General features: G+C 56.5%; 1 protein-coding gene across 3 annotated transcripts in view; it reads right to left on the bottom strand.

Annotated features, from left to right (window-relative positions):
* The window catches only part of CDH23 (cadherin related 23), a 413,185-nt gene that overhangs the window by 118,448 nt on the left and 280,839 nt on the right, over positions 1 to 13,898 (bottom strand). For 2 of the 3 annotated variants that reach the window (XM_029931861.1, XM_029931856.1), the window contains exons 15-20: positions 12,641 to 12,705; positions 10,826 to 11,063; positions 9,213 to 9,318; positions 6,814 to 6,941; positions 2,233 to 2,305; positions 422 to 538 (exon numbers count right to left, since the gene is read on the bottom strand). In XM_029931861.1, the coding sequence (XP_029787721.1) occupies positions 422 to 538; positions 2,233 to 2,305; positions 6,814 to 6,941; positions 9,213 to 9,318; positions 10,826 to 11,063; positions 12,641 to 12,705 (727 nt within the window). Of the gene's footprint in view, positions 1 to 421; positions 539 to 2,232; positions 2,306 to 6,813; positions 6,942 to 9,212; positions 9,319 to 10,825; positions 11,064 to 12,640; positions 12,706 to 13,898 lie in introns of those variants that run through there. The other variant, XM_029931860.1, reaches the window with a different exon arrangement.

Genomic DNA, 13,898 nt, shown 5'->3' with positions numbered 1-13,898 from the left:
CACCAGGACCAGCCTCATTCAGCCCGGGGAGAACCAAGGCCCACACAGTGTTAAGAAGCGGAGCCAGAGTTCAAGAAATGTCAGCAGCTAAGGGAGGGGACATGTAGGCTTGAGGAAAGAGAGCCCCCAAAGCATGGCCTGTTAGCCAGCTGTTCGTAAGACGGAGCACATTTTAAACATACCAGGGCTCTTCGCCATTGAAAGATATCTTATAGTGGATACATTCAGGTTCCAAGTTTTCAGGGGGTGTGTAAGGTTAATATTTCAGGGAGAAAACCAGGCACTTAAAGCCAGCATGCTCCAAATGAGGGCTTCCTGTGAAAGGCAGGGAGAACTTGGCCCACGGGCAGGTCCCGGGCTGGGGAGCCCGGCTGAGGTAAGGAGGACAGGGACGGTGCGGGGGGGGGGGGGGGAATCTCACCTGAGCGAGCGTTGATCCGAAACTGGGAGGAGCCCTCCAAGGAGTAGATGATGGACTCCTGACCATACTCCCGGGAGCGGTCCAGGTCCGTGGCATTCAGGAACAGCACTGTGGCCCCTTTCAGGAGACAAAGAGGGGAACGCTCACCCCGGGTGTGCAGCCCCAGGCCCTGGGGACAGAACCCAGGACCCCTCCTGGTGACCAGCCTTCAGGAGACAGGAGGCCTGCTGCTGGGGCCCCCAGGGACGAGAGAGGGGCTCAACCGCCAGAGCTCCCTGGGCTGCGTGGGGACAAGGGGGTCCTGGAGCCTGCAGAGCTGGCCCACCACTGCTATCCACCTCTCTGGCTGCTTGCCATGTGAAATACACTCAGACTGACCAGCTTTGACTTTGAGTCAAAAAGAAATGAGGCCCCATATTAAATTATTCCACATTTATTGTATTCAATTTTGGTCTTGTTTCATCTTGTTCACAAGGGAGAATTTATAAGGGATTTTATTTTCCCTCTAACATCTAGTTAAGGCCCTCTCCTTCATTTCCATCTCTGTGAAATCCTGGGTCAGGGGATCAGCCGTTCCCAGCTGTGCTCCCCAGCCCCTCATCTGCCGGGTTTGGGGCTCCCGCCCCCTGCTGTCCCCATGGCTACCCAACTGCCCCACTGAGGAGGTTCAGTGTGTGGACTTCTAGAGTCAAGGCACCCAGGTGGGAACCCCTGAGGGCCCTCTGGCAACTGTCTGAGCCTCAGCTGCTTCCTCTGTAACATGGGTCTACCTAGAAAGCCAACTTGTGGGGTTCTGGTGAGGATGGGGGAGGGAAGAGCATGCACATACAGGGGCCCAGGTCCACGTAGCTCTGAGCCACAGGCTGGCCTTACTTCTGTGTGGATGAATCAGCAGTCCCTGGGGGTCTAAGGGGCCAGGCAGGGGGCTGTGAGGTAGGCAGGTCATTCTGGCCCCTTCCAGGAAGTGGGAAGCCTCTAATCAGACTCTGGGTCTTCCCCTGAGCAGGAGGACAGGTACCCGGTCCTTGACACCCCCTTGATCCAAGCACGAGGTGGAAGAGGGCTAAGTGCCTCTCCCAAGCAGAGGCCGTGGGGATGGTGGGGAACCCTGCGGGTTGCTTCAGCAGTAGTGTTCTCCAGGGGATGCCTGACTGGGACACGGAAGTGGGGTCTGGGCACAGCCTGACACACACCCAGAAAATCATCAGACACCAGGAAGGTACCTGGTGACACTCTAGAGAAGGCCTCATGGTGCCGCAAAGGTCACCCCTGACACTTCTAGGTGCTGCAGCACTTCCTGATAGGGCGGCTCTCCCCCTAGAACAGTCTGTCCTGGGTGTAAGGGTGAAGCTGTCAGCAAGGACAGAGCAGGTCCCCCAGAACCTGAATGTGGAGCTGGTGGCCTTGGATCCGCGAGCTGGACCCTGCCACCATAGACACAGCTGAGAGATGAGTGGCCCATTCTCGTTCTCTACACGAGAACACATATCACCCTTTCCGGCCGCCCTTCTGGGCACCCGGGCCCTGGGACCTGCCTCACAGCACTGTAATTCAGGACTCTGCATACACTCACTTAATCAAGGTTGTTGGGTTACTGATGGGTGACCATTCTCTTCCCTGCGAGGCTGCAGCGGCAGGAGAGTGGGGGGTACCCAGCGGAGTGCCTGCACACAGTAGGTGCTCGCACTCTATGAACAGCTGTTGGCTGTCAGATAAAGGGACCCCTCCAAAGGCTCCCCTCACTCGTCATGGGTGTGTCTGCTGGCTTCCTGCCTTCACACCCTCCCCCCCGTCCCTGCTCGAGCCCATACCTGCCATGATGTTCTCCACCACGGAGACGAAGTAGGCAGGCTTGCTGAAGGTGGGTGGGTTGTCGTTCTCATCCTGGAAGGAAAACGGACAGGTTGGAGGAGACAGGGAGGCCTTCAGGGCTGCTCCGTATTCCCAGGGGAGGCCAGTCATGGCTGGCGCCAAGGGGCTTTGGCTGTGACATACAGCCAGAGTCAGGTGGGGTGTCGTGAAGGGGCCAGGTGCTCCCCTGCTGGGCTACAGTTCAGGGACGGAGGCCAGGTCATGGGGAGACATGTGAGGGTCAGGAAGATGGAGAATGAAGGCAGCAGGAAGTAGCAGATACCCTGTTCTCCCATTGGTTCTTCAGGGCAGCTCCAAGCTTACTCCTGTTCTCCATGATGGGGGTGCCTGATCGAAACTTCCCTCCCAGCCAGGACAAGATGACAGTGGAAGGTTCCAGAACCCTCCCCACTCCTAGAAATGAAGGGAGCAAGGAGCACTCCAGCCCAGAAGATGCTCAAGTGCACAATGGCCTGCAGGTGGGGCAGGCCGCTCCCCAGAGATGAATTCCATACCCTTCTCTGCACACAAGAACAGTCTGCCCCCTGGGCAAGCCCTGGCCCAGAGCCCACCACCTCCAGTTCTCAAGCAGTCCCTCGTCCAGCCCAGTCTTCACCAGTGAGCAGGTCAGAGGGTCAGTGGTCAGGGCCAGCGGGGGCTGAGGGGCCACATGGGCATGGCTTCTGGCTTCTCTGTCTCCCTCTTTCACAGCCGGGGGTGGGGGGAGTCCCCCACCCTTGAAGACTCTGGTCCTCACTCAGGACCACTGTAATCAGTCAATGTGAATTTCTTCCTGTTCCCCTCTTGGAGGAAGCCCCACCAGCCCACCTGACTCAGAGCCTTCTCCCGTTTCCCTGATGCCCTGGGTGGGGGGTACTGGGGTGGTGGCCTCTGGGGAGTCCACAGTGATCAGGGCACATGCCCCCCAGGGCCTCATTCCCAAAGGACCTGGGGGCTCCTTGAGGAGGAGCTCCTTTTCCTGGAGTCACTTAGAGCTGAGCAGCAATGAAAGAGATGTACCACAGCTGCTGTCCACCCCTTGGGACTTTAGGGAATCCCATCCGGCCAGACTGTGGGTGCCCAGAAAGCGATGTTACTCTCCCTCTTCCCCAGCCTGCCCCCGGGCTCTGGGCTGTGCAGTAGCTTTCCCCGCCTCAGAGGACCCGTGGTGTGAGGACCCGCCTGACGGCCAGTGCCCCAGCAGCACGCCCGGGCATCCCTCTGGTCCAAGCGTGGATGCCCCCCATACGGATAGATCTAAGCCTTCTGCTTGGCTGCGCGAGACGGCGTCGAGAATGTCAGTGACAGAGCATGAGGCAGAAACTTATTAGCGGTGATATTTCCCCGGATCCTGGCACTGCGTTTGCTATTAGTTCTAATTCAGCGGCTCCCTCTACAAAAGCTTATTGTCCCCTAATGGGAAATCTACAAACCGAGTTTGACTTCTTTATTAAAGACCAACAAGCAGTGGGTGAAAAGGAATCACCTGGCCCCTGTCGCCCACCCCCTTTTCCCTCAGGAGCCCTGTGGCCCTGATCTGCCTCTCTCACCCCCAACTTGTGCAGTGAGGGCTGCCATGATATACTGCTCATCTTCCCTGGGTCCCCCCGCCCCCAAGTTGAGAGAAAATCCCTTTGGCGGATGGAGGCGGCAGCTTAGCCAAGTGACAGCTACTTAAAAATCACCCATGTGCAAAATCAACCCAAAGGCGGTGACCTTTTCAAGTGTGGTCCTTAGACACAAGTGACTATCATCCCAAAGCCCTGCCTGAGAGAGGATGCTCACTCAAGGCCAAGGTGGCACCTGTCTTTGTTGCCAGACCCCCCTGCTGGCAGGTCTCAGGGCAGGAGGGCACTCTTTGATTCCCAGGGAATGAAAGGTTAGTTTTGGTCCCTTGGCTGCCCTCTTCCTGCTTACCCTGGCTCCACTGGAGAAGCTGAGGCAAAAGGAGAAAGAGGCCCTTTCCGGGCTCCTTGATCAACTCACAGGCTGGGCAGCTGGGGTCTGCGGTAGTCCCTGGGTTTCAAGATCCCATTGGGGCAGAGCTTGGAAGGCCTTGCTACTCAAAGTGTGGTTCCCCCAGCCCGAAGCATCAACACTGCCCAGAGACTGTTAGGCATGCAGAGCCTCAGCCCTTCCTTAGACTCACTAAATAAGAATTTGCATTTTAAGAAGAGTTCCTGTAAATATACACGAGCCTAGAGGGGGCACTGGTCTCAGTCACACACAGAGGGCTTCAGGCCTAGGAGTGCAGTGGGAAGAATGTGAACTCAGGGGTCAGGTCAGGGTTCAAATCCTAGCTTACTAGGACTGGAAGCAAATCCAAATGCCACTTACTAGCCAGAAAGTGAGGAAGGCACTGGTGATCCGGTATCTGCTATATGCCCCTACTGAGCCTCAGTTGCCTCATCTGCGAAATGGGATTAAGAGAGACTGTGTAATATGAAAGCACCTGACATATGATTGGAGCCCAAGAAGTTTTCATTTCCATTTGGCCAATTCTGCCGGCCCATCCCTAGGCTGGTGTAGCGCAGCCTCAACTTACTTCTCCAAACCTCCCCTCTTCTCACCCTCTGCCTCATCTGCCTCCCCCGAACTTAGAGGGGGTTCTTCTCCAGCTGGCTGAGTTCTCTGGAATTCCCATTTGTACCAGAGATAGCCTGTATGCACGTCTTATCAGCTGGGATGACAGCCAATATTACAGCCACCAAGTGTCACCGGCACGATCTCACTTAATCCTTGTGACAAGGTCATGAGGCAGTACCATGATTATCTCTATTTTGCAGATGAAGAAACTGAGGCTCAGAGAGCGTTAAGGATCCAGGTCACACAGCTAGAGGGTGGCAGAGCCCGGTTTCAAAACCATACACCACCACAGCTATGTTCCTCCCTCCATCCACAGCGCCCCCTTGAGGGAGGAACCGGTTTCGCAGGCACATGCGCAGACCGGCTATTGCAACTTGGACACATGGGGGAGCGGGGCCGGGGGCGGGAAGTCATTGCTTGCCTGAGCGGAGAATACCAGCTGGTTGCAAATGATGGGTGGGTCGGTCAAAGATTAGGAGTGTGACCAGGAATGGGGGAGGGGGGAAGCTCTGGGGGCTGTGTTTAATCAAGACTGGGAAACGAGGGTCAGGGGCACATGGGTTAGAATACCAAGACGTCCTGGTTGGAAGCAGATGCATTCTGGAAGGCACCCACCCCCTGCTCACTCGGTACTTCAAAGTGGGGAGCTGTGCTGCAGGTCCAAGGCAAGCAGTGAGTGTTTAGGTTTCTGGGAATCTCTTTTCCAGCCACACCCCTCTCTACCTGTCCCTACATCCCCGGGGCTTCCTGCCATTCCCTGAAGCAGGGCCTCAGACTCTCAGCCCTTCCCTTTGCTGGCTGGTTCTGCACAGCCTTACCCTCTGACGCTACCCCTGAATCCTGCTCCCGCATGCCCACCTGCAGGTCTCCCCCCAAGGCCTCACCCCTGACCGCATCACTGCCAGCCCATCCTATGCAGCAGGCAAGCAGGAGTCCCTGCGCAGACAAGGAGCTTCCTACTCAGGAGCTGGCCCGGGAGCTTCTGTCTTGGGTTGAGAAGCCCAGGCTTCCTTAAGCCAGGTGTGGGGCAGCGCCAGAGGCTATTGGCGAAACCAGCTGGGACAGGAAGGTCACCTAGCACGCCTGCTCTGGAAGAGATTTTCCCGAGCGTATGTCAGATCACAGCGTATCTCCTAACCTGACAATCTGATCGAATCCTCCTGGAGCCGGATATGCACTAACTCTTCCATCAACACGCATTCACCCTCTCTTGCAGGCAGCAGCCTTTATGAGATGTGGGGGTGTGGGAGGGGGGTGGAGGCATGCTGTGCAGCCACCGTGAGGAGGTCTCCGGTGGGGAAAGGCCCACTGATGCCCCGTCAGACCAGGATCTGCATCCCTGGGATCGCCGGGGGAGCAGCATGGGGCAAATGAACCAGAGTGGAGATGGATTCAGTGACTGATAATTTCAGACACGGAAAGCACTAACGTGTGCTTGATATTCATGTCAGACAAGCTGTGGCTTGGTTTCAGGCCCTTTTAGATCTTCAGAGCAGCAGAAAAAGGAAAGAAAAAGGGAAGAGGAGGAGATGTATAAAGAGAGAGAAGAGAGAAGATGACCTTCCAGTAATTCCCTTGAACCACACAAAGTATGGCTCTAAACGAGCGAATCCTGCGACACTTCCTCCTGCTTGAGCCCCAGCTCCTGTCCCCACCAGCAGGTGCCCTGAGGTCCCCCAATGGAGTTAGAGCAGGACGCTCAGGCTCATCTTGCACCCCAGGCCTGGGCCTTCCTGGCTGAGCGAGGAGGCAGCCGGGGTGCCGCAGCATGACAGAGGTTCGCTGGGGGCAGCCCCTGGGGCGGTCTGCTGGGTGACTCCCAGAGCTGTGGGGACAGCCGAGGATATGGGGACACGGTGGGACACCACTGGGTTCAGGCAGGGCCCCCAACACTCTGGGAAGCACTCACCACCCCTCACCCTGAAAGGGCACGGTGGGCACCCCTGGGTACTTACAAACACCTCAATGGTGACGGGGACAGTGCTGTTCAGAGGGGGGTTGCCAGCATCCTTGGCCATGACTGTCAGATAAATCAGCCCGTTGGGGATCTGTTCATAATCCAGGGGACGGCTTACGCTGATCACTGAAATGACAGGAACAGGGCCCCAGGCCCAGTCTCTAAGCCCCCCCCCTTTTTTTTTTTTAACTTTTTAAAGTTTATTCATTTTGACAGAGACAGAGCTAGCATTGGAGGGGCAGAGAGAGAGGGAGAGAGAATCCCAAGCAGGCTCGGCACGGTTGGTGTGGAGCCTGATAAGCAGACTTTAGAGGCTCATCCAGCAAGGGGTCTCTTGTGGCAGGAAGGATGTGCTTGGCACAGGCTGGCCAGCCCTGCCTCATTTCCCCCGCCTTCCCCTGAACTCCTGGAGCCTCGTGGTCTTGACTTAGGTTTACTGAACGCCTGATACACGTGAGGCACGGTGCTGAGCACACTCGCTGTGGACTAGTTTGGTGGTAATGTAAGCACCGCTTTACAGATGAGGAAACCAAGCTCAGAGAGGTTCAGTAACTTGCCCAATGTCACACAGCTGGCAACTTGACAGAGGCAGGACTTGGGCCTAGGTTTGTCTGACTCCAGAGCCCAGGGTCTTCCCCAGTGGGTGTGATTGGCTGCTTATCCGTCTGTCTGTCTCACTTACTTATCTGGCACTCTCCATGAGTCTGGGGGCTGCTCAGAGGACAGGCTCATGCCTTAGTCTCTCTAGTTCGGTCTCTTACCATTTCTCCCTCCAAATAAGCAGAGAGTTCACCCATTTCTTACTGCCCAGCCTCAGGGCTCCTGGGGCTGATGCGGACAGCGGGGGGCAGACCCTCCATCTCCTAAGGCCCTGACTGTTCCCTCCCGTGGCCTTTCTCCTCTCTTCTTCCCTCCCTCATCTCCTCCATTTACCCCGAGGGCTCTCCATGCCCATCCGGTGGCCTGCTCTGGGTACTGCTTAGACCCCCACGGGGGTTACTCAGGGCATGGGGTTCTAGACTTTACTCTCAGCAGAACTCTGCTTGAAGTGGTAAAGACGCCCCCCCCACCCCACCCAAAGCCAGAGGCAGGCAGAGTGGAAAGGTAGGATTTGAGGGAGCTGAGAGGCTTCCCTGCAATGCTCCCCCCACCCCCACGTGCCTGAACTCTCCCACGCGTGCTCCTCCATCTAGGGAGGGAAGGCACATTGGCTCGGGCGTGGGGGTCACTGGTTGTCTGCAAAGGCCTGACAACAATACAAAGTCACCACTTCCCATGTGGAAAATGAGAGCAAAATCATTGCCTTAGTAATATAAAACCTAAGGGAGGGTCAAGAAGAGGCTGGAGTGTGCAAGTGGCAGGGACATGGAGCTCAGACGGGGGACACGGGTTTTAGAGAAGCATCTGCGGCCAGGATCACAGCTTCCGTGGCCACATTTCTCTGACCTGACTGTGGGGTGCACGACGGGTGAGTGGTGGGACTCGGAGTCACCCAAAGTACATCCGTTCTGCCTTGGGGGCACCTAACTCATCTTCAAGCATTCGGCAGGCTTCCCAGAGGAGGGATGTCCACATGAGCCCTTAAAGCCAGCCAGGGGTTTTGCGCTTAATGGCCACCAAAGGGAGGCAGAACAAAGAGACAGAGAGGAAGGGTTTTCCTGGCAGAAGGCACGGAGTCTACAAAGACATGGAGGTAGCCACTGAGGGGAGAGAGTGGCAAGGGGTTCAGAGAGGTTGGGTTCGGGTGTGGACAGAGAGGCACTGAAAGAAGAGGCTGGACAGGCAACCAGGAGCCAGATCCCACGAGTCTGTCTCCTTGGACACCTTTGCCGTGTGACCCTGCGCAAGCCTCTCCCTGTTCTTGGGACCTCTGGTGCCCCTCACCTGCAAAACAAGGTGGTCTCAAGACCTTGGAGCCCGAGGCTGTGGCCGCTACTCCCTGCCTGGTTTCTAGGCACCAGTGGGGCAGGCAGGATGGGGTCCAGAGGACGGGACTGTGCCTGAACCCAGCAGGGAGTGGCCACAGCCCAGGGGCAGCTTCGGCACACCCAAAGGATGGGAGAATGGGTGACAGGCCTTGATGGACCTGCCCAGGCAGGCTTGACAAGAAACAGGGGCCCTGCACACTGTGGTAACTATCAGATGCTGGGCTGACCACGGCCTTCAACCCACAGAAGGATGTAGTGGATCAGAGACCCAGACCCTGATCCTATGAGAGGGTGGTCCCTGGCTTGTGTCGCTCCAGCCGATAGGCTATGGGACGGCTTCCTGGGTCCTCCAGGGTGCCTGGAAAGCTGACGGCCAACCTCATCCCGAGAGAGGTGTGAGTGTGCAGCCTTGCTCTGGCCTGCAGGCCCTCCTCCCTGCTCTGGGCCCTCAGTCCAACAGCACGCCTACCTCCATAGCCCTCATACACGCTGATGTCGAAGTAGCTGCCAAAGGCGGAGGCATTGACGATGCTGTAGGTGATCTGGTTGTTGGGAGGTGAGTCTTCATCTGTTGCCTGGAAGAGTGCAGACAGAGTGTGTGAGGCCTCAGGGGCCAGGGTTGGAAGACGGCGGGCCCCCTGGAGTCCCCTGCTTTGGGGGATCTAGGCCCTCCTTGTCCCTCAATGGGAGGCTGACTCTCATGTTGGGATATGAAGCCAGCATGGGAATCTAGAAGGTCAGCTAGGGGCCTAGGGAAGAGGACAGGTCGGGGCTTACTCGGAGGATGGAGAGGCTCATCACCAGACCTCCTCCTGGACCCTTTAGTCTCGCTTGAACAGCCCACCCACAGAAGCCCCCCCGACCTCTGGACCAGGCAGGCCCTGTGCTGTGCACCCTGTCAGTCCCTCCACACTCAGCCGCAGCTTCTTCCTCAGTTTCCGCCGGCCTCACCCGCAGTGTCCGCTCCGTGACAACAGAAACCTTACATTTCCTTTTTAATGCTTGTTTATTTTTGAAAGAGAGACAGAGCGGGACCAGGGGAGGGGCAGAGAGAGAGGAAACACAGAATCTGAAGTAGGCTCTGGGTTCTGAGCTGTCAGCACAAAGCCTGACATGGGGCTTGAACTCATAAACCTTGAGATTATGACTTGAACCGAAGTCTGATGCTTAACTGATGGAGCCACCCAGGCGCCCCAGAAACCTTACATTTTTTGATCACTGCCGTGTACCTACAGTCCAGCACACAGTGGGTGTCACTGCATATGGCCTGAATGCAAGGTGGAGGGAGAATGTTCTGGAATGAGGTCAGAGATCCTTCTTCCCCTTGACTGTCTTCTGGAGCAACTGTATTAACTGGCTTCTTTTCAGATGTCTCTGATCCTAGAGGCCCCCAAGGGCGTCCCAGCAGCCCAGGTGTACCAGGAGCTGAGTGGGGAGGGTGGGCATGATGGGTGGGTCCTGCCTTCTCTGCACCCTCCCGTGCCCACCCCTGCTACCCAGCCCTCACCCCTGCCTGCTTCAGAGACCCATTCTAAATGGAGACTCTGGGTCCTGTCACTCCAGGTAGGCACAGTGGGCAAGGGGAGTGAGGACAGTAAGAAGTCTCTGGTCCGAGTTACGATGTGTGGGGGGATCCCACCACAGGAGGACATGGGGAGTGTGGGTCCTGAGTTCTGGTCCTGGCTTTACTATTTCACTACCTCTGGGGACTGCGTCTCCCCTCTGCTGTCCCCATCTATGAAATGAGTGGTGACCCATGGTCTCTGATTCCGTCCAGCTGCCACAGTTCCAGATTCCAAGCAGCCACTAAGGGGCCTAGATGGGGGTCCTTATGTGACATCCTGCTTGCCACTTACCAAGGGAGAGGGGCAGGACATCCCTTCGGTGAAGGGTGACCTGAAGTTTAAGCTGACACAGACACTTGGCCCGCTGGGTTACCAGGGATAGGAGGGACTGCCCAGAGGCCTGACCAATCTGGGCTGAATTCTTTGGGGATGGCAGGTTGTTGGCTCTGTGACGAGGGCACAGAGGGACGGAGGGAGGAGGCCTGGCCTGCCGGAGGCCTTGGCCTCTCTCACTTACCCGGAGCCGCACCAGCTGTGTGACCGAAGGCTCATTCTCTCTCAGGGCCCCCACATAGGCATCCTTCTGGAAGGTGGGCACGTTGTCGTTGACGTCCAACACGTTGATCCTGACCCGGCCTGTGGTTTCCTCACCACCCCCATCCCGGGCGATGACGGTCAAGGTGAAGCGCTGGATGAGCTCATAGTCCAGTCGAGCAATCAGCATGATGAGTCCTGTGTCCTTGTCCAGAGAGAACCTGTGTCAGGTGGGACAGAGGGAGAGAAAGGAACCCTGGAATAAAGTAGCTTGGAGGTAAGGCCTGTATTGACCAGCTTGTTCTTGCCTGAGGTGACAAGCACAAATGAATGAAGTCAGAAATCTGCCCTAAATAAGAAACGCCCCATTATTTCTCATGCAGAGTGGGGTGGGAGGTGGTGGGTGGGGATCAGGACCACGTCGGGCGGCAGTGGGGGCAGGAGTCCGGTGTGGAAAGGGAAGGAGCAGGAGTGTCTGCCCAGTGCGGACGTGTAGATGCCGGAGAACTGTGATGGTCAGAGATTCTGCCATCCCAGATGGTTTGGCACCAGAATATCTTAAATGGGTGGCAAAGTATCCAGCTGGGGGTGAGGAGCGTGGCTGGTCCTCTCTTGGGGAATGCCCCTGGCCTTCTGCTCAAGGGATAAGCCTGGGAAGGAGCAGCAAGACCATCCCTCTACCCCTCTCCTCTCATCCCCTCGAGAGCCTTCCTTGAGTTGTCAGCTGGCATCTACATGCCCAGACCTGGTCCGCAGCTGCCAGCTTCCAAGCCTGGAGGTCCTGGCTTCAAGCCCAGGAAAAGAGATCAGGAAATCCAAGGTGATCAGAACCAGGCCCCTGGGGGTGCCCTGAGGGACAGGGGTACCCTGTGCACTCCTCCTGCTGCTAGTTCCTTCCTCCCATTTCGAGGCTCTGTCTCAAGTGGCAGAGAATGGCCAGATGCCCCTAACGGTCACTCTCTCTTCCTGCTCATTCACACGGATAGTCAGGGCCAGTAATCCAAGCTGACGGCCACTGTCTTACTCCTGTGGAACCTCCATGCATCGGACACTTCATTTTTAGAAGCAGACCTGCTCTCGAACTTCAACTTGGTTTTTAATCACACTAGAAATGAAAGGGCTTCCCTTTCAGCTTAACTGCAGACATGAGAAACAGAGGCCCAGAAGCGTGGACAGTGACAGGGCAGGGCTGGCACAGGTCAGGTGGGGAGTAAGCCACCCACCTAATGGCTGAAGGCACATGGAGAGCCCCTCCTGCGGGACGCCGTGCAGCCTGGTGGCAAAGACCACACGCAGAGGCTAGGCCCTCGAGCTCACCGGCTGTGTGACTTTGGGCAACGGACTCAGCCTTTCTGTGTTTCTTCATCTGTAAAGTGCAGATCATAATTGCGCCCAGTGTGGAATTCCTCCGGCTCTTGTGGGGATTATATCAGACAATGTGTGTAAAGGCCTGGGCAGAGAGCCTGACACATGGTCGGGGTTGCTAAGCGCTAGCTGCTGCTACGGCAATCGCTTGCTGAGCCATCACTAGTGTCTCAAAGTTTTTCCATTCCCAAAGCTCAAGGCTGTCTTTTGAATGTCAGAGATACTATGCCCCAAGAGAGATTAGAGGACTTGACTGAGATTGTGCCACAGCCAGGGCCAAACCAGCAGCAGTGCCCATGGATTCTGAGTCCCGGCTCAGTGCTCTAGCCACAGGGGCCACGGGCGCCTCCCTGGGCACTGAGAAGTCTTCCGAACCTCGTGAGTAGCAAAGGGGCTACTGAGTGAGTGGTGAGGGGTCGGGGCTGCGTCTCACCGGTCAGGGTCATCACTGAAGAAGTAGTTGACTTCCCCGAAGGTGCCCACGTCGTGGTCTGTTGCCTGCAAAGGTGAGAACAGGAAGTCATTACGCCAGATCCAGGGGACTGCATGATCTCACCAGGACATGTCCACGGCAAACCCACGGTCCGCCCACACAACTTCGCTGGCTCCATTTTCTAGAGATGCGTTGTTCAGTACAGTTGCCACCAGTCACCAACGGCTGTTGAAATTGACTATGGAGATCACGGTTCTGGGGGAGGGGCAAGTGGTCTGAGCAGAGCTGCCTGCTCTGCCATGGCCAAGGGCACTGGGCTGGGAGAGGCCCTTGACTGCAGCGTGGGTCTATCAGGATCTTTCTCCGGGATTCTTCTTGCTGGTGCTGGGGCTGAAAGCTTCCTTCAGGGAACAACATGGACTGGGAGCTGCTGGCCATGTAGGGGTGATGAAGGAGAGCTAGGAGGAGAAAGGAGGAAGCTTACATGTTCTAGAGTCTTGACCCGGACACCCCTTCCACCCTCAGTTTGTTTTGTGAGTCAACCAGACCTCTTTCACGTGGTCTGGTCCAACTCGCCTTCTGCTGCTTGCCATCAGGAGACTGGAGGGAGAGAGCCTTATGCTGATGACAGTGGCGGTGATGGTGACTACTGCCAGCCTGTCCTGTCATCACACCTTTTTCATCTTCAAAGACCGCCCACGTTTATTAGGACCTCATTTTATCCTCACCGCTGTCCCACATGATGAGGAAGACAGAGGTTTCTACCCATTTCACAGATCACAAAACTGAGGCCCAGTTCCCAGCGAGGCCCTGCGTGTTCCTGTCACTCTTCTAGGTCATGAGCAGATGATAAGAAAGTGGGGCAGAAACAAGGATCCCTACTCCCAGCCTGGGGTTCCCTTTGTTAGGCCACCTCAGTGGGGCCCCTCTCCATTTCTTCCCTTCTCTAGATGACAGCACTTCTAGCAGAGACTTGGTTTTTGTGGCTGAGACTTCTGGCTCCGGCACTGTCCCCTGTGTGGTTACCATCCATGGTCTAGGTTAAATGACAGCAATCATTCACTCATTCATTTGTTCCTTATTAAGCATTCACGTGTGCCAGGCTCTGGGACTCTGCTTGGAGTCACTCAGGCCACTCACTGCCCTGGAGCTGGGCAGTCTGCTGCCTGCCGCCAGATGCCAGGAGGGAAAGGCCCTGGGCTGGCTCTGGGGGCATGTGCTTTACTCTCAGGGCCGTGGTTGGATAGAATGTCCACTA

Source organism: Suricata suricatta, chromosome 2 (genome assembly GCF_006229205.1).
Source record: "Suricata suricatta isolate VVHF042 chromosome 2, meerkat_22Aug2017_6uvM2_HiC, whole genome shotgun sequence".
In the NCBI taxonomy this organism is placed as follows: Eukaryota; Metazoa; Chordata; class Mammalia; order Carnivora; family Herpestidae; genus Suricata; species Suricata suricatta.
Note: the sequence above shows the minus strand (reverse complement) of the source record. Positions and strands in the feature narration are given on the sequence as shown.